This window comes from Drosophila persimilis, unplaced genomic scaffold, assembly GCF_003286085.1.
Source record: "Drosophila persimilis strain 14011-0111.01,24,50 unplaced genomic scaffold, DperRS2 tig00000735-arrow-arrow-pilon, whole genome shotgun sequence".
Lineage (NCBI taxonomy): Eukaryota > Metazoa > Arthropoda > Insecta > Diptera > Drosophilidae > Drosophila > Drosophila persimilis.
The window spans coordinates 775,082-794,188 of NW_020825346.1; the positions used below are offsets into that span (position 1 = coordinate 775,082).

The 19,107-nt window shown below is 44.6% G+C and overlaps 3 protein-coding genes across 4 annotated transcripts in view; 1 reads left to right on the plus strand and 2 right to left on the minus strand.

Annotated features, from left to right (window-relative positions):
- LOC6599221 (protein sprint) overlaps positions 1–3,418 on the minus strand; it is a 110,417-nt gene extending 106,999 nt beyond the window's left edge. The window contains exon 1 of the mRNA XM_026992526.1: positions 3,261–3,418. The gene's annotated coding sequence lies outside the window, so the exon portion shown is untranslated. The remainder of the gene's footprint in view (positions 1–3,260) is intronic.
- A 5,758-nt stretch (positions 3,419–9,176) lies between these two features.
- LOC6599227 (ras-related protein Rab-1A) lies at positions 9,177–9,977 on the plus strand. The gene has a single exon (XM_002024281.2). The coding sequence runs from the start codon at positions 9,260–9,262 to the stop codon at positions 9,893–9,895; it is 636 nt and encodes a 211-aa protein (XP_002024317.1). The 5' UTR covers positions 9,177–9,259; the 3' UTR covers positions 9,896–9,977.
- A 1,404-nt stretch (positions 9,978–11,381) lies between these two features.
- LOC6599228 lies at positions 11,382–18,735 on the minus strand. Of its 2 annotated transcripts, XM_026992503.1 has the most exons (6): positions 18,717–18,735; positions 15,752–15,996; positions 13,234–15,687; positions 12,823–13,164; positions 12,105–12,758; positions 11,382–12,024 (listed from the first exon to the last, which is right to left on the minus strand). In XM_026992503.1, exons 2-6 carry the CDS (start codon positions 15,936–15,938, stop codon positions 11,600–11,602), a joined length of 4,062 nt encoding a protein of 1,353 aa, XP_026848304.1. In that variant the 5' UTR covers positions 15,939–15,996; positions 18,717–18,735; the 3' UTR covers positions 11,382–11,599. The 2 variants fall into 2 exon arrangements, with proteins under 2 accessions (XP_026848304.1, XP_026848303.1); XM_026992502.1 differs by lacking the exon at positions 18,717–18,735 and having other exon boundaries at positions 15,752–16,032.
- Positions 18,736–19,107: the final 372 nt, after the last annotated feature.

Consider the following 19,107-nt stretch of genomic DNA (forward strand, 5'->3'; position numbering starts at 1 on the left):
GTTGTTTATTGTGTGGGTTTTTTGCAGGGCTCGTAAAGATTGCAATTTTTAATAATAATTTTATAGATTCTTTTTAATAATTTAAAAATAATAAAACTTAAAAACATAAAACACCTTATACATATTTTTATTTTACTAAATTCAGAAAAACTTTTTTTTATTTTTTTAGTATACAATTACATTTTTTTTAATTAAAAATTTCAAAGTTAAAATTTAATTTTTAAGAAAATTAATAATTTCAGATATAACAATTTAAAATAAAAATGTTTTATACCAAACATTATTTTTTTCGTAATTTTTTTTTAAGTCATAAAATAAAAAATTGTGATTTCTGGTTTTAGGTCATCAAATATCTTACAGATACAGGTACAGATAGATATGATTGCCAACCAATCGCTTAGGGGATCTTTATACCTGTGGAGTCGCTTTCGGGGCACTACTGTATTCCATATCTACTCTAGTCCGACTTTTACTTTCGAGAAGGCGGAGAAACCCAACAAGACCACAGAATATCTACTGTCATGAAAAGCCAACAAACAAATGCAATACAATTAGTGGAAAAGACAGGCAGAAGAGAGAGAGAGATAGAGATAGATAGGACAGCGAAGGAGAGACAAACAGAAAGAAAGAAAACCAAAATGAATTTTGTTTTGTTTTTTTTTTTGTTTTTGTTTGCAGCAAGCAAGCGATCGCTTGGCAACGGCAGCCAAGGCAAGAAGTGGCACCAACTTGCTGAAAAAAAAATGTATATATGTATTTGGCAGCCACAGGAGCACGGGTACGGGCACACACGGATGGATGGACAGGCGTAGCGGATGGACGGATGGTCGGATGGACGGAGGCCTTGTTTATGAATACGCGGGCATTGTCTGAATGTCTGAAATGTGGATGCAGCAGCAGACACACAACCAGGAAGAGGCGGTGGACAGGGTACAGGGAGCTGCGAGAAGGCCAGAAGAAGCAAATATAGATATAGATACTTCTCTCCACACACACACACAGAGAGAGATACAGATGCAGATACAGATACAGATACTGTGCGCACAATGTTTAAAGAGCAGCAACAGGCAAAATATTGACAAATAGATTACAAGTTATTAAGAAAGGGACGGGGCAGGGGCAGGGCAGGGCAAGGGAGCCATCCCACAGATAAAGATTCGTCAAGCAGGCGCGAAAAATGGAAGAAGATTCAAACACCAATATTTGTAGTGGCCTTTAATCCTTTGGTAGCCTGATAAATCCCTTAATGCTTCATTTATAGACTATATATATGTATGTTCTGGAGAATTCCTGTATAAAAACATGCTTCTTCCGCCTCTCACAAAAAAAATGAGTTGGAATATTGTCGCGTGGGGTGCCACCACACAGCAACAACACGTGCAGCAGCGACCGCAGATACAGATACAGAGAGAGAGACGGAATTGAGGCAGGTTCGGGCTGCCGCACACTCATTGCCAATATTTGCCGAACAAATATGGTCGAAATCTATATTTAGACGCTGACGACCAGACCAGACCAGACAAGACCCGATCGATGGATCGATCGCTGATCGTCTTCCCAGGCCCTGGCCTCGAACCGGAGCGTGGCTTCTGTTAACTGGCTTTCTATTGGAACAGTTGCTTTGGTCGACACACACACAGCCCCCGAAAACAAAACCAAAAGTGCGGCTCCCACATTGTGGATTGGATCCATCGATGGATCAGCGCCGAATGCAGGCATTCGAATGTGGGCGATGGCTGAGATCATGGCTTTAGGGCTGCCGAATATCACCGAATTTCATACGGAATCATTGGGGAACTTCCCTGTCGATAAGATCATCAGTAATTACAGCTTTTTGCCAGGAGAAAAACAGTTCAAAATGGACCCAAAGATGGTCTGAATTACATCTTTCTTGGCAGATCATTTCGAATATTGCTGATTCTTTGAGTCTTTGAGTCGACATTTTCGAACCTAAGGGTGGACCCTTGACCGACAAACACAGAGGGCCTTTTATCGTTTAAAAAATGTTTCCAAAAATAATGCCTTCAAATTAAGCCTTTAAAAATATTTTAATCTCATAGAAAAATGTGGAATTTATGACAAACAATTATTTTTCGTATAAAAATCGCAATGATTCACTGTGCTGAGACTTAATTTTATGTTCAATATCTTATCCAAATATATGTCGTATATATTGGGTCTTATGAGAGATTTCTTTGTACAGATTTGCTTAAGCTTTTAGCATAGTTTGCAGAAATCCCAGAATGGATCCCACAAGAGATTGCACATGTACATAAATATCTGTGTGTAAACAAATGTCTAGTGGTCATTAGTTAGCGGCCACGATCGCTATCGAGACTGAACAGAAAACCAGAATGTACGGCTGCTACCTGCAGGGGAACGAGCGCAACCCATTGATAAGGCTAGAGGAAAGATAATAGGAAAGAAGTACTATGACAACAGAAAATTGCATGAGAAAGAGCATATCGCACAGAGCTAATGGCGGTAAGCACACATACATATGTAGGTACTTATGGACTTATCAGACGGGGCAGTCATCGGGTGTTGTAGAGGAGCATCTCGAGTAATTTGGACTCTTTCGATTCGGCAAATTCGGGGAGATAAGCAGAGCCCCGTAGTAGAGGGTAGGTACTCCCAAAAGAGGCGAGACAAAGAGAGAGAGAGAGATGGCAGCGGCTGATTAGCGGCAATCCGTAGCAATGTTTGCGGATACCCAGCACTTGTGGGGTCTCAGGGGTGTACTGTTTTCGACTACCACATGGAAAACCACAGATGTTTGAGAAGTGGTGGAGGTACTCCCCATAATTTCAGATCACAGGGCATCCTCTAGTCGTGATGGTACGCTAAAACCATTGTTGGTGTTTTATCATCAGGTGCGGGCGCATGCGAATCCATGTCAGAGAGTGCCGGGGCAGAGGGAGAGTAGGATGTGACAACGGTGGAAGGAATGTGCGCAGGGCGGTGTAGCGGTAGAGGTGACGGCCGTGGAGAATGCAAAATGCCAGAACGATTAGCCATATTCCCAGTGTCAAAATGCATTGAAAGCGAAAGACGACACAAAAAGGAATACGGCCCAAAAAGGTGCAATGCACGCAAAAAGTAAAAGAGACAGCAACAGAGACGCACACAGGCACGCATACCAGAGAGAGGGAGAGCGCCATCCAAAGACGGGACGGGACAGAGAATGAAAGAGGAGACGGCCAGTCGGCCAGCCCACTCACGTAGAGTTGTGGGCGCTGTCAATTTGAGAGTATGCTTACCGGTAAAGAAGCTCTGTCTGTGGCTATCCTCTCCTCTCCTCTCTGCCCTCTTTGAACTTGAACTTGCCGCTAGAGGCGGCACCAGGTACTAGACAGGACAGTAGCCCTCTGGGCGATCGGATTGTGGGGGCAGGGGCTGCTCCAATTGTTTACCCGCACCGCACACAGGGGCACCACCACCACCACCACCACCACCACTCGCGCACTCACACTCACTCACTGAAACTTCACTTTACTTTACTTTCGCACTTAACTTTACTTCGTTTTGCTCTTTGTGTTGCTGTTGTTGTTGCTGCTGCTGCTATTAAACAATTAAAGCTATATATAATTGGGTTGTCGGAACAACACAACACAAAATAATCAGGGGGGAGAAAAAAAAAGAAATAAGAGTATTTAATTAAGCGCGACCGACGCGGGGGAAAATCTTCTTCTGGTCTTCTTCTGCGACAAACTACGAAACGCCGGCCTGCCTGCAACGGTTCTTATGGGATGGAGAGGGAAAACTACATACGAGAGGCGACTGCGACCGCAACCGCAAAACGGCGATCGCGACTATGACTGCGACTGCGACGGCGACTACGTACGAATTAATAATGACCGTTTCGGTTTCGGTTTCTTTCGGCCGGCGCGGAGCGGCGCGGCGGCGCAGCGACTGAGATAGGCAACGACTGCGACTGCGACTGCGGCTGCGTCAGTGACGACAACACGACAACGACAAAAACGACGGGCCACGGCGCGGCGCAGCGACTCCGAGTGCGAACTCGAACTGAAGCCCGAAACGGCAAAGCAAAAGTAACGAAACGAAGCGCAGACAAAACGAAGAACCGAGACAGAGCAGCAGCAGCAGCAGCAGCGGCAGTGCGATAATAGCAGCAACAACATGTGAGCGAAACGAGCCTCAAAGGGCGAAGTTTTTGATACCCTTGCAGAGATCCATTGCCACATAGTACAAGTAATTATGCTATCTATGATGTGATTCTAATTGTAAAAGACTGCTCCCGGCATGTCTTGTGGAATCGAAGATGCAGGCCAAACATCTCCCGGTAATAGTATTACCTTCTGGAAGGATATCAAATCAGCCAGGCAGCATTACGGGATAAGTACGAACCGATTGCCGCACTGTGGTTCCAAAGTTATGAAGTACACAAGTGAAAATCTGTTGAAAGTGAAATGTTCTGAGAAGATTTTTCTAGGCAGAGGTAACTCAGTAAAGTATTCGGCAGAAATTGATCAATACGATACTATACCTTCTAAGATTTCGATGTTCATTAACAATACTAGAAGAAGCTCTTCGTTGACCTGACCATACAGTAGTTACATGGAAATAGGCGGCACTACCTTACAGATTTCAAAACTGTTTTCAGATACTTTCAGTCTTCCAAATGGAGTACTTCTACTAGAATGAGATGTAAGTATGAGAAAAAGCTTCCTACTTCTTGTTTTTTTATGACTTTAGACAAGTACTCACCCCTGGAATCTGTTATAATCGGTGGAAACAGAGGGCCTACCTAAGGATACTCTTTGTTAGAATGTAGATGTCTGTAGGCATCTCCCACCAATCCATAGATCCGAATTACGATTGTTGTTTCCATAGGAAGAAGAGGCCGGCGGAAGCTGTTATTTGCCTTCATCAATATCTATTGTATGTGTCTGGCCGGTACTCTGAATACTGGGATGCAGTGCCCAAAATCCAAGATCCAAGTGCCTAGTGGCGGCCCTTCCCATAGAAAGTTCGTTAGGCGTAATAAACAAGTCACGTCGGAAACCAGATTTGTTTTGATTTTCCTCTCTTTTTCTTGCATTTCGTGGGTTTCTGTTTTTTTTTTTTTTTTTTTTTTTGTGGATTACGCACGTTTACTGGGTCAGTGCGTCGGGTCAGGCCCAGGCAGCCCCTGCCCAATTGCCACCGATTTTGGGGGGTCAGCACTTCAGGCCGTACGCCGATAACTGTTGACACTTTGCACTGACATATTTGTGGGTTGATGCAACGTGTTCGGCTTTCTGGCATTGACCTCAATAATACTTTTTATTAGCTTCGAATGCGGAAGGTTATCGATGATTGTATTGAAATTAAATGTACCAAAAATGATCTACAGAATATTTTGAACGCGAAGGTAACCCAACCATTTGAGACTTTTGGAACTACTTTGGGACATTTCAGGGGTTATGCTAGACAAAATATTTATGTTGGTTGGTTCTTTGATGTCTTAATAATTTTCCTATAATACATAACGTCTCACTGGGAGAGAGCGAGAGCGAGAGCGAGAAATGGTGCTCCCTCTAACCGCTTAGGAATACCAGGGCCACAGTCCATTACCGATTTTGGATAACCGATTCGCGGATCACCCTGTTTTGGTCTGTTCCCCAAGGCGTATTTGAATAAGGTGAGGCGGTCATTCCCGCTCAAACTTTTGCTTTTCCAGCTGATCGTTCCAGGGCTCCTCTTACCCGGGTCTTGCCTTTGTATCGTGTCGTCGATCTCATTCGCAAATTATCTTTGTTTTTGCGAAATTGTAATTGTTCTTTCCATGCACAATTCCAGCGACAATTCCAATATAAAAAAACCACCAACAACAGCAACAATAAGAGCTTTTGTTGCTGTAACCGTTAATGGCTTTTCTGTTTACTTTTTACTCGTCCCCGAAAGCGGGGCGTGTTCTCTTTTTATTGTGCTGAATACCCTGTAGTGCTAGAAAGGTATGCCCTCATTCAACAGTGGAGAGAATTCCACACTAATCTGCTGTCGGGATGAGGATCTCTCTCTGGCACTTTCTCTTGCTGTCAACCCAAATCGGAGAAAATTTGCGATACAGTTCTCTTATTATATGAGAATTATCCTATTTGATCCAATTAAAGCCAATCGGAATGTTTTGCGTCGCGGCACACGTTCCTCAACATCAAGATATCCGATTCTTAGTCGCCATCTATGAAGAAAAGTAAAGAAAGTTTTAGCCAATGTTAGAAGGTTAGTAGTTTTACAAGTACAGGCTTTCTGGCTCAGTTTGAGTCAAAAATAAAAACTAAACCCAATTCCATGAAGAATTACGATTCCACTTCCATTTGATATCAAAGTACAGGCATAATGGGTATCTTTTGGTCGTATTCCTCGACATTTATACGCCTTTGATACGTACTTGTTTCTGGTCTGTGTCCCAGTAGCAATCCATTGAACTATGCTGAGACTCTGAGACTCATTCTGAATCCGATTCTGGGCCGTTTGTGTGGGTTTCTGTCATTAAATAGTTTGCGTTTTTATTGTTTGTTGGGTTTTTTGGTTTTTGTTTTTATGCTTTGTGTTTCTTAACAATAAAACATGGGAATAACAAATGAAACGCACAAAAAAAAAACAGCGCCAGGCCGTAACAAAAAAACTCTTCAATTAGCAGTTTTTGTGGTCGCTGAATGAGCCCCCCTCACCAGCCATCTCAGCAGCTATGTTACAGGGTAGCAGATGCTGAGTCTGGGCTCAAAAGTTGATGGTCCAGGAGTCGATCAGAATACGGAGTGTACAGAGAAAAGTGACAAGGAAAAAGGAAAACACGCTTATTTTTTAAATAAAATATTCGGTTTTTAAACAAAAACAGGGGGATATTAAAATTTCACATTAAAATAAATTCAATATAAAAACAAATAATAGATTAAATAAACAAATATATTTCATATTTAAATAAAATATATTTCATTAAATTACAAAATTAAATTAAATTAATTTAAATTTAAATTAAATTAAATATATTTCATATAAATCATTAAAAGACTATGAAAGAATTTTGGGACATAGCGAAGTGAAGGAGTATTGAGCTGAAGCGTTAGACGTTGCGTATCGTGCGGAAGCGCCCCTCGGCTGGTTGAACGCTGGCGCTGGATCAAGCTAAAGGGTAGCTGAAATAGGTATAAATATAAATTAATAAATATATGTCTATTAAAATGGGCTATTTGGTGCCGAATATACGCCTAAAGATGAGTAGAGATACATCTGCAGTGACTTGCGATATAAAAGAGCTCTACAGTAAGGCTATCCAGGGTATCCATCCGTTCACCCACTTTTGAAGCGTCTTTGGCTGAAATTGTAAATCCCTCCGAGCAAGTGCCTCATTACGTGGTATGCGGTATGCGGAGAGGTCATGTGAACCATTTGGAGGCAATTGCACAAGTGCAAGGGACAGAGTAGTCAACAATGGAACCTCCACAGCGGCTACAGATACCCACGAACACCTGAGCAACCATTAAGGTGCCCAACCATCCAACCATCCATCCATCCATCCATCCATCCATCCAGCATCAAGACGGGCCGTCGTTCCAGGTCAAGCTCCAGCATCCAGTTTGATGCTAATGGAATTTTAACGTCATCCCCATCCAACCACCATCCACTCCATCATCCACCATTCCACCAACCGAGAGCCACCGAAAGCACCCATTCTTCAGCCCAGAAATAATGCGAACGTGTGGCGCATGTTGCTAATGTGTCCCTTATTAGCGGACGTAGACATTCCCATCCCTCATCCGCCGTCCACCAATCCCATCCCCCAAGTCGTTCGGACTCGACTCCCGACGCTAAGCCTCCTCCCGTACAGCTCGTACAAGGGGGGCCAGGCTAATCCACTGGAAACATCATTTTGAGCACCTGTTTAATTGCGTTAATCACCCAGAGCAAACGTTATTGCCATCGCCATCAGATGCGGCAATGATTATGACGGCAGTCCGCGGGGTCCTGGAGCATTTTGAACTTTCGACCTCGCCTCAGCCCCCGGCCCCGCCCCCACTGGCCGTTTAATGTTAATCTTTATGGACATTTACAGGAAACAGTTGGCTACAAGTACATATCTGTGTAACACAGGCTAACGGTCCTTAGTGACCTTTAACTATCCCGAGGGGGTCCTACCTTTCAAGACTTTTGCAATTTTAGAGGTACACTCTTGGGAGTCTAGTATTTTGTAGGGAAAATCATCCGATATCCGATAAAATCAGGCAGAATTTTCACATTCTGGTCGAGCGATAGAGGCGAAGGAAGGCCACATTTTGCGAATAGTTAGTTAGAGATGAAATGATAAATATATAGTAAACAAATTCAATTTGAATTGTGAGCACTAAATATTAGTAATTTAAATGCTTGAATGTTGATAATTGCCGTCCTAATTTATTTTTATGTAATATGCCTGTCGGATATGCTTGGATTCATACAAAATACAGCGAGCCGAAACGTTTACATACCCGATACTCAGTCAGTTTGCTACCTCGCTCCCACCCGCCAGACGGCGCACACTGCACGAGGAAGAGTGTGTGAGAGAGAGAGAGAGAGAGAGAGAGAGAGAGAAGTGAGCGCGTGGGTAACCATTCCTTCTCGCTATAATAATGATCCGATCTAATCCAGTTTCGGCAATCTGCAAGATCTTGTCATTTTCTCTGATTATAAATTTTCGGTTTTATCGTAGCTTAATCCTTCGGAAGGGGACTGGGCTCTATTCGAGTCAGCCCTCCCTGAGAACTAGGCGTCAGGCAAGAGGGAGAGACCCACATGGCTATATCAACACGACTATTGATGCTGATCGAGAATGTATAACCTACTTTATGGGTTCGGCAAGGCTTTCTTCTAGTCACTTCCAGGCCACATCTAATATACCCCTCTATAATCTTCGAGTATGCAGACAGACCTGAAGCCTAATACCTGGGTATACGCATACGTTGTTGCCCGGAAAGAGGGCCTACAAATAAAAGCTACAAGATCTGAAATGAAGAGCGAAACTTCGGACCGCGGCCCATACTAGTAAACCGTCCTTTGGTTTTCAATGCAAGAAACACCTTTAGATAGATGTAAGATACTCATGTATCCATGTTACGTTTGACATACACATATTTTTCCGGACATTCGACACCAGCTCCGATTCTCACTTCAGTACATTTCGAACGTTCCCTCTCGTCTGAGCTCCTGTGAACGTTCCGGTGCCTGAAGCGAAACCTACGACTGGAACTCCTTTGTGGATACGGGGGCCGATTTCAAGATGCACTTCAAGCTACTCTTGTTGGGCGACTCAGGCGTGGGCAAGACCAGCCTGCTGCAGCGCTTCATGGGCGGACGCTTCACGGCCAAGTACCACAGCTCCGTGGGCGTGGAGCTGGGGATGCACTACATTGAGGTGGCCGGCGAGGTTGTGCAGCTGCTTATCTGGGATGCCTCCGGGGAGAAGCGCTTCCGTCCGCTGCTGCCCACCTACTACCGGGAGGTGCACGGCATTCTGCTGGTCTACGACGCCACAAATCCATCCAGCTTCAAGAGCTTGCCGAGCTGGCTGGACGAGATCGAAACGTTCGGCAAGCAGGACGTGAGCATTGTCCTCGTGGGCAACAAGTGCGAAGACCTGGAGAGCCGCAAGATCAGCCAATTGGAGGGAGTAACCTTTGCCGACGGCAAGGGACTCGCCTTCTGTGAGGCCTCCGCCAGAAGCGGCGTCAATGTTGACCAAATCTTTGCCACTCTGTCGCTGAAGATACATGAAATCTACAAGGCCCAATGCCCTGACACCTACACGGTTCACCTGAAGCCAGGCCCGGTGCAGGTCCTCCAGGACACTGGCAGTATCCGCCTGGCTGGTTCGGCGGGCCCAAAGAACACCAACAAAGGCGGCTGCTGTTGGTGAAAACCCAATCAAATATCCTTGCTTTGCGTTGCTTGTATTTCCACTACACATCGTTTTTCTGCATCCAATTAAATTCGAATTACAGTTGATCCTGCGCTTAGCGCCAGCGCAGGACAATCATCCCTTCAATCACACATCATATGGCCATTGTCCTAGCTCCCAATTTGTGGGGGCTTACTTTGATGTCCTCGTGGATGTCCATAAAAGTGGGCCGCACCGCCCACATGACGGGGGCGGCAGGGCGGCGGGAAAACTATCATTAAACGAACAGCAACTATTTTCGAACTATTTTATTACCATAACCAGAGTTAGGGTGTCCCAACAAGGTGGGACAGGGTGGCTATCAAAAATTGTTGTTAGTTCCTAGAGCTAGGGTGTCCCAAAAACAATTGTTTATAAACAACAGACACAGAACAAAAATACAGAATTAAAAAAAAAAATTCTTTAGAAATACATACATACATATACATAAATAATTTAATAAAATATATTAAAGAGTATTCTTTCGAAAAATGAAATTGAATCAAAATCGTCTTATTTATAGCCTACTCCTTAAGAACTCAATTTATGTATATGTATATATGATTATTCGATGGTTTGTACAACTAAGCTTTATTATTGCTCGCTTTTTGAAATTTTTGGATATAAACTATATAAATATCTGATTCCGTTTGAGCTAAAAGTAAAGATATCGCTTTAATCTTTTTACAGATAATCGAAGTTTTTTAAAGTACACCATAAGCGGATTATGGTCGGAGATGGAGTACGAACATCTTATAAATAAATATTACTTTTGATAACTTATAGACTTCATAGAAAGTATAACTCATAGATACATTGCTATCCATCGAAGATGGATGTACGAACATCTTATAAACAAATATTACTTTTGATAACTTATAGACTTCATAGAAAGTATAACTCATAGATACATTGCTATCCATCGAAGATGGATGTACGAACATCTTATAAATAAATATTACTTTTGATAACTTATAGACTTCATAGAAAGTATAACTCATAGATACATTGCCATCCATCGAAGATGGATGTACGAACATCTTATAAACAAATATTACTTTTGATAACTTATAGACTTCATAGAAAGTATAACTCATAGATACATTGCCATCCATCGAAGATGGATGTACGAACATCTTATAAACAAATATTACTTTTGATAACATATAGAATTCATAGAAAATATAACTCATAGATACATTGCTATCCATCGAAGATGGATGTACGAACATCTTATAAATAAATATTACTTTTGATAACTTATAGACTTCATAGAAAATAGAACTCATAGATACATTGCTATCCATCGAAGATGGATGTACGAACATCTTATAAATAAATATTACTTTTGATAACTTATAGACTTCATAGAAAATATAACTCATAGATACATTGCTATCCATCGAATATGGATGTACGAACATCTTATAAATAAATATTACTTTTGATAACTTATAGACTTCATAGAAAATATAACTCATAGATACATTGCTATCCATCGAAGATGGATGTACGAACATCTTATAAATAAATATTACTTTTGATAACTTATAGACTTCATAGAAAATATAACTCATAGATACATTGTATAAATAACCAAAAATTATATGAATACGATGGTAAACGGTGTAACTGTGGCTCTCACTATCTCTCTGTAGCAATAACTTAAACATGATGAATATTTTATTTGCTGGATTCTCTTCTGGCTTTCGCCTCTTTCGATGCCTGCGCGTGTTTGGCAAACATAGTGGACAGCCTTTGTATCAGCTTTGCCTGGCTTTCAGGACTGAACTCGGCAACGGCATAGGACCAGTTCTTGAGCGTCAGACGGGGACTGCAGCTGGTTAGTGAGATTTCGGGCATGAAGTGTTTAGACAACTGCACGTCCATGGGGGGTGGTTCGGCCAGTGTCTGGTTGAGCTGCTGGGGCGTTCGCACCAACAGCTGACCGACACTGACGGGCTGTGTCGCTGGCTTCACCTCCTTGTAGATCTCATTCATGTGGCGATAATAGTTCTGCCCCATCTGGCACTGCTTCTGTGGATCAGCGATTTTCAGGATAAGCGATTCGCGTAGCGCGTGCTGCATGCTCAAGCGGCAATCAGTCACTGCAAAGGTTGAAGAGGGGGATGGCGCATGTAGTATATGTAGTTTGACATTTTGTGGGGTCTCAATTGCGCTTACATACCTGTGGCATTCAGTTCTGTGGAGACTTGCATCCAGGCAGTGCGCTTCTCGAAGGTGCTGACTCGGCGGTAGGTGTTGGGATATCGCCGCAGAGTACTGGTCACCTCAAAGGCTGATATCATCGGCAGCTTTCGCTCCGTTGTACGTTTCAATTTTGGGGAAGCATGGAATGCCGTGGCCAACTGCTGCTGCCCATTGATTTTAACATCAGGCATTGTCGTGTCGTCAAATCCTTTGGGAGCTTCAAAAGTCGGACGGGTACGAAGATGCGACCGAGGTGAACCAGGAGACGCAGGATTTTTGGGCAAGACTGTGTCCACTCTCAGTTTACCCGTCAGCAAACGCTTGGCCTCTTCGGTGTCCCAGGGCAATGTCTCCCAGTCAATGCGCACCTGACTGCCCGAAAACTTGGTCTTCCAGCGCTGTGCTATCATCTTTTCATAAATACTGCAACGCTTCACCTCCTCCCTGATCTTGTTGTGGATTATATAGTAGTACGGCTCCAGCGGATGATAGCGCACATTCACAAGGAATCTGAGCTGATCGAAAGCCGTCCACCACAGGCGTGGCCATGGATTCTCAATGCCTCTCTCCAGGTCGTCCATGTAACTGCGAAAGGCATACTTGAATGTGGACCAGACTTCCTGATGATTGACTGAAGGGCACAAATATGTTATTTTCCTCAAAGAATAGAGAGGGGCACAGAAAAGCCCACTTACTCTGGGGAAACCTTGTCTTTGCCACCCGCCATACATCGTCGCGCTCCTCTTGGGTGTATTCGGGTGGCGGTTGAGGCGTCTCGCCGGGCCGCGGCCTACGCATGTCCCAGTACAGGTGCTCGTACATGCGGAAGTGCATCATGAGTAGGGGCAGCTGGTCCTTGACCTTACTCCATTCATTCTTGCGGGCAACCTCTTCGAATTTTCTAAATAGGCGATCGGATTTCTCCCAATTCTTGTGGTAGCCTTTGTGCGGGCCCATCAGTTCCGGCATGGGCGCGATCACCGGGAACAGGCTGATGTTTTCGCTCAGGAATTTCCAAATGGCGCGACAGGCATCGGCTAGAAAAATGATAAATGAAAAGTGCCGTGAGTGCATGGACTCAAAGGTCAAAAGGTCAAAAGGTATACCTGGCATGTAGAATTTCCTGGCCACACTGCCCCAAAATTCGGATTTCTTGTTCGCCAACTTCGGATGGCTGCTGTGCAGGATCGGTATTCCCATCACCTCTCGAATGAGTGTGCCCACACGCGCCATATTCATCGTGTAGCGGGTGGTCAGGGCCCCGCCATAGATACGCAGCAAGTGGCCATCTACCGAATCCTCCACAAATTCCACTTTAATGTTGCTGATGATTTGCATTTGCAGGCGGGTGTTTGCTATTGCCGGCAATTGCACATCACCCGACTCCGATGCGGATTCCGTTTCGTTGTCGCTGGCCGAGGATTGGCTGCCAATACTATCGATGCTGCTGCTGCCATTGCCACTGGTCGACGGTCGCTTTCTTTTCAAGGCTCCGCTTGAAGCTGCTGTTTCTTTTTTTGGACTAATCGATGTCGTCGCTGTCAGGGTACCTGTACTTTTTCCATTTTTTGGTGGACCGGCAACATCAGCCGGATTTGTTAATGGCAAGCTAATGGCAGCAGGAGGAGGAGCAGCAGCAGGAGAAGCAGGAGCAGGAGCAGGGGAAGCAGGAGGAGTAGGAGCAGGTCCAGGTCGTATCCCATATCCGGGTGCTTGAGACGGCTTCGGCCGACTGCGACGAACCACAAGTACTTTGGACCCTGGACTCCCATCCTGTACAGCCGGTGCACTCCTTGGTGGCATCTTAATCGACGGAATGGACACCCTCGTTTCCGAAACGTTCACGCACTTCAAGCCACCATTCCCGGTGCTTGGGGGGCAGGAAGTGCTCACTGAACTTGTGGCTATAGAGGCTGTGGGTATTGTGGTGGTGCTGGTGCTGGTGATGGGGCTGCTGCTGCTGCTGCTGACTGAGCTGATGCTTAGGTTTGTAGGGGTTTTAGTGGTGGTGGTGGTGGTGGTGGTGGTTGTGGTGGTGGTGGTGGTGGTATTGGTGGTGTTGGTGGTGGTGGTGCTGCTGCTGCTGCTGCTGCCACTGGAGCCAATGGTTTGGGTGGGAGTATGAAAGACAGCTTTTACAGCAGCGGACGGATAGACAATAGCCAGCGGCATACGTGGTGCTGGCTTTTGTGTTTTTTGTGTATCGTCCGTCATACTGTCCAGCAGGGCCACAGTGGCCATGGGCGATCGCATATTCGGATCGCGGCCAATGTTCTTCTTCTGGCCCTCGCGGTTCACGGCGCGGTCCACAACCATCCTGTATATCGTGGTGATGGTACTCTCGAAGAACCATTTATCCTGCAGCTTATAGCCGGCCAGCCGCATCTCAACCAGTTCGCTGTGAAAGGAGCGCAACACCAGCCAGGTGATCTCACAGCGTTGGGGTGTGCTCATCACCTGGGTAGCGGCCTTCTGCCAGAGCTCGTGATATGCCAACGGCTTTGCCTTGTGGTGCAGATACTCATCGGTGAGCTGGACCAGCTCTGGATTGCTCTTCAGCATATTGATCAGAGACATCACACTGCGAAACTGTTCGATGGGATCGTGCCAGGCGGTTGCCAGGTACTGAGAAGTCTTGTACACCGAATCTTTCATCTGGGGCATGTGCGGTATTAAGAAAATCATCAATTTCATCAGCTCGGAGGCCTCATCAGGACTCTGGTTCACCTCCCACTCGTAGCGCGTCTGCAGCACGAGCCAGGATTTCATCAGTTTGGTGGCCTTTTCCCGCAGCTCATTGGATATGGCGCCCCAGATGAGGCCGCGATGGCGGTAATCGTTGTAGCTGGAATGGGCCGTATCGTACAGTTGGGGATAGGCCTTTACGGCACGGATTAGCTGACGCATATCGCGCGTAATCCGGAAACTGTCTCCGTCCAGATCCAAATCGATAATGGCCACTGGCTGTGTGGTATCCACCGGCAAAACGGCGCACTCTGTCTCTGGAGCGCTGACAGACTCCGCTACGCTCTGCTCCCGCTGCAACGGATCGCTGGCCACGTGCGGGTACAGGAACAGCATCTCCTCCTCGTGCAACATAAAGGGGCGGCTGCCGGGCGGACGACGCTGGACAATTTTCCGCTTATAGTTGTACATGTCACGCTTATGGCACTGGAATTTGAAGCGCAGCTCGGTCCACATATCAACGCAGTCTTCCACCTCCATGGATAGGCGTCTGGCAATGCTACGCCACACATCATTCTTGAATTCTCTGTCCTGGAAGCGCGGACTCTTGCTATCATAGAGGACTCGTCGTTTGCGCACCGCCTTGATCAGCTGTCGCTGCTGCAAAAATCTGTCTAGTCGTTTTCTGCTATCTTTGGGGCTACTAGTGTCACAAGTGGTAATGGTGTCCCTGGACGACGAGGTACCAGCTGCCGTGACTGTCGCGTTAGTGGTGGGGTCGATGGTGATGCAGCTAACTTCCACGCAGCTGCCATCTGGACTCGAGTCGAGACTCATCACATAGTCATACCCCGTCAGATCGGCAAATTCGTCTCCTGCAAGAGACGGAAGAGTGGCTTTAATAGCTGCTTGCTAACTAACCGTTTTCATTGCGTTTACCGTCCATACTGAGAATATTATCCTGTTCCTCTTCCGGTTTCAAATCGATGCGATCGCTTGTCCCAAGCACTGGCTGGTTCATCGCTCCTCGCGTCCGACGCTTGGGAATAGCCGCAGATCCCTTTGGCATTTTAGCCCGAACCCGAACCCGTCTCGATGGCGCATTGGCTGTCGCTGTCAAGGGCATGGTCCAAAGACGGAGACGTGTTTTGGCAGCAGCATTTCAACACTAACGAAATCTCTTTCTAAAAGGTGTATAGTCGGTCAGAATTGAATTCATTAATTTTGATCTAAGCGAATTTCCATCAACGGAACAACAACAATCGCCCATCGCTAGCATTGAAATTTCTCGCTTGGGGCATGCACAGCAGAACAATATACATATATCGATATATGTACATAAATTAATCGATCTGCTACTTATTCAAGCGGTCTGGCAGCACCGCTTGGCAGAAAAACATCTGCTTCAGTCACCTGCTTCTGCGCTACATTTCAATGCAATCCAGTTATTTCAAGAGTTAGTTATTATTTCAAGAGAGATGGATTAATTAGTTGAATCGAAATTCAATTTAATAAAAACTAAACTAAGTTCGATTTTTTTTGTATATCTATTTTGTGGGGTTCCGGGGCTGGATTCTTAGTCGATCTGGGTGGCAGCGCAGCAGCAGAGAAACGATATTATTGGAATCAGCTGTTCCTGTTGGTGACCCAACACACCACAAACACTAGCACAAATTTATCGTTGTTGCGAACTTGATTTCTGGTCAAGGTTTAAAAAAAGCTTGGGCCAGAAATTGAAGAACCGGACAAGTCATATCGGTATAAGCCAAAAATCCAGCATGTATTAAGATTAAGGGGCATTCTATTTTTACGCTTAAAGCTTCGATCGTATCAGGGATGATGCAGGGACAATGACAGTAAGTCGGAAAAATTGTATCTAAAAGGGGAACAATTTATAATCTCTGCCGCATCGCTGCTCCCAGCTGAACTGGAAAGAAATGCTGAGGCATATGTTTCTCTAGTTCTCACTGCATGATTTACCGATAAGGCTGCTACTGTTCTTTCAGCTAGTAAGTTAGCAAAGTCTAATGAGAGAAGGGCATTAAAACCGGATCCAACCTTGGGCCGGATTCTTGGGACCTTTCCGTTTTCGGACCGAAAGTTAATTCTTCTCTGCAGCTCGACAAAGACTGTGTATATTGTTGTTGAATTCTGGGACGGACTTAACATTGTCCGAAGCATCGACGAACAATGGAGTCGCGGTTGCTTTAGTATACCCGTTACTCGAAAAGTGTAGGGATATATTCGATTTTTGGTGAAAGTCGATCTGTGTAACGTCCAGAAGGAAGCGTTTCCGATCCCATAAAGTATATACATATATTCTTGATCAGCATAAGTAACCGAGTCGAGAAAAGCAAAAACGCAGAATCATAGAGAATGACCATATATACCAGATTGACAAGTCTGGATCAGATCGGATCATTATTATAGCCAGACGGAACAAATTAAATTGCAGTGGCGACGCCACCCCCTTCCACGTGCTCAATCATTCCCTCTTATTCACACTCACGCTCTTCTTCGTGCAGTGTGCGAGATCTGGCGGAAGGGAGCGAGATAAAAAGGGTGGTGTTGGCGAATTGAAAAAGGCAAATACAAAAAAACGAGTGGGAACGATGTGAGTTGCTGCTGCGACCGCAACTCTACATTTATACCCGATACATAGTCAGTATGGCTCTCTTCCGCCAGACAGCGCTTTGACGACACGACAAAGAGTGCGTGCGAGAGAGACAGAAAATCAGTCAGAACGTTTCATCGGTCGCTGCGTAGCCACTGCAAATTGATTTGTCCCTTTTGGTTACAATAACAATGACAATGTGGTCATTCTCTATGATTGTGCATTTTTAATTTTCCCGTATCTTCAAATTTGTAGATGCCACAGATTTTCGTCTTTTGCGGGGGCAGAAGGGGGTGGGCCGAAATTTTAAAATACACTTGTGCTGGTTCGATATCACAGGAGTGGGGATACCAAATTTAGTTACACTAGCTTTTATAGGCTCTGAGATCTAGGCGCTCACTTTTAGCGATAGGCAAAGCCGACCATGAAACTTGTGTGTTAGAAAGAGACAGAGCGAGAGAAAATGAAATTGTGTTCTTCATTCTGGCTATAATAATGATACGGGCAGGTCCAGACTCTGAAGTCTAGAAGAAATAGTCGTTCTCTACGATTCTGCGTTTTTGGTTTTTTCGTATCTTTAAAATTGTGGATGCCACAGATTTTCTTCTTTTGTGGGGGCGGAAGGGGGCGGGGTGAAGTTTTGAAATAAACTTGTGCAAGTTCGATATCACAGAAGTCTGGATACAAAATGTCGTTGCTCTAGCTCTTCTAGTCTTTGAAAACTAGGCGCTCATAGGGAAGGACAGACGGACGGAGAGAAATGGCTCTATCGACTCGGCTATTGATGCTGATCAAGAATATATATACTTTATGGGGTCGGAAACGCTTCCTTCTTGACGTTACATCCATTTTCACCACTTTATACTTTTTCGTTTTTTATTAATCAGCCCTTTCTTCATCTTTCTTTTTCCGGCAAGACGCATGCCGTAGTCCCAGTATAAAGAGCCTATTAATGTTTGGGACTAGACTAGTAGTGTGATTTTTAGCACTGATGCGATTTAGTATGCGAAACCGCATGGAAATCAAAAACAGCTGATGGACATCCATGTTTATATGCATGTATGTGTGTACGTACACATGTACATTCGGAATTTGTTAAATCGCAAAAGGGAAAGGAAAATAAAAAAAATTCTTGACACATATGAAACTAATATTCAACACTTGGAAGGTGTAGGTCTGGGAGAAATGCGAGAAAAACCGATAAGTATAGATAGGCCTTGTAGGATCGGTTGCAAATGCCAAATGGGCTGGGCATGCATATGCCTGTATGTTCTGTTTATAAGCACTTACATTATTAATGAGCCAGCGAATATCTTTTCTGGTAACCACAAGATAGCCCGAACAAAAGAAAATATAACTTAGTTTTAATTGAACGAGAGCATTATTGTAAAATTGAGCTCGAGGTAAACGACGCGTCTCCTGCTGCACACAACCACAATATTAAACAGTTGTTTCCGTCAACCGTCTGGCAATCTTTCCGATTTATTTTTACTAATTTCGTACACTTAATCGTTCAAGTGTTGGAAAATATCGACTTGGATTTGTTAAGTAATTTTATTTCAATTGCAATTTTATTTATTTACACTTTTCTTGCACGTCTTACAACCACTTTTTAGATTAAAATCAAGAAATAAGGGAATCTAAGCGATAGTCGTTTCGTTTGTGGATATCGCCCTTTTGA

Bases quoted from the DNA above. Each gene is read 5' to 3' on its own strand.
- LOC6599228 (XM_026992503.1), bottom strand. From the start codon at position 15,938: ATGCCCTTGACAGCGACAGCCAATGCGCCATCGAGACGGGTTCGGGTT. The intron at 15,688-15,751 runs GTAAACGCAATG...CGTCTCTTGCAG, and splicing joins TAATATTCTCAGTATGGACG to GAGACGAATTTGCCGATCTG. The intron at 12,759-12,822 runs GTAAGTGGGCTT...TGTGCCCTTCAG, and splicing joins AAAGACAAGGTTTCCCCAGA to TCAATCATCAGGAAGTCTGG.
- LOC6599227 (XM_002024281.2), top strand. From the start codon at position 9,260: ATGCACTTCAAGCTACTCTTGTTGGGCGACTCAGGCGTGGGCAAGACC.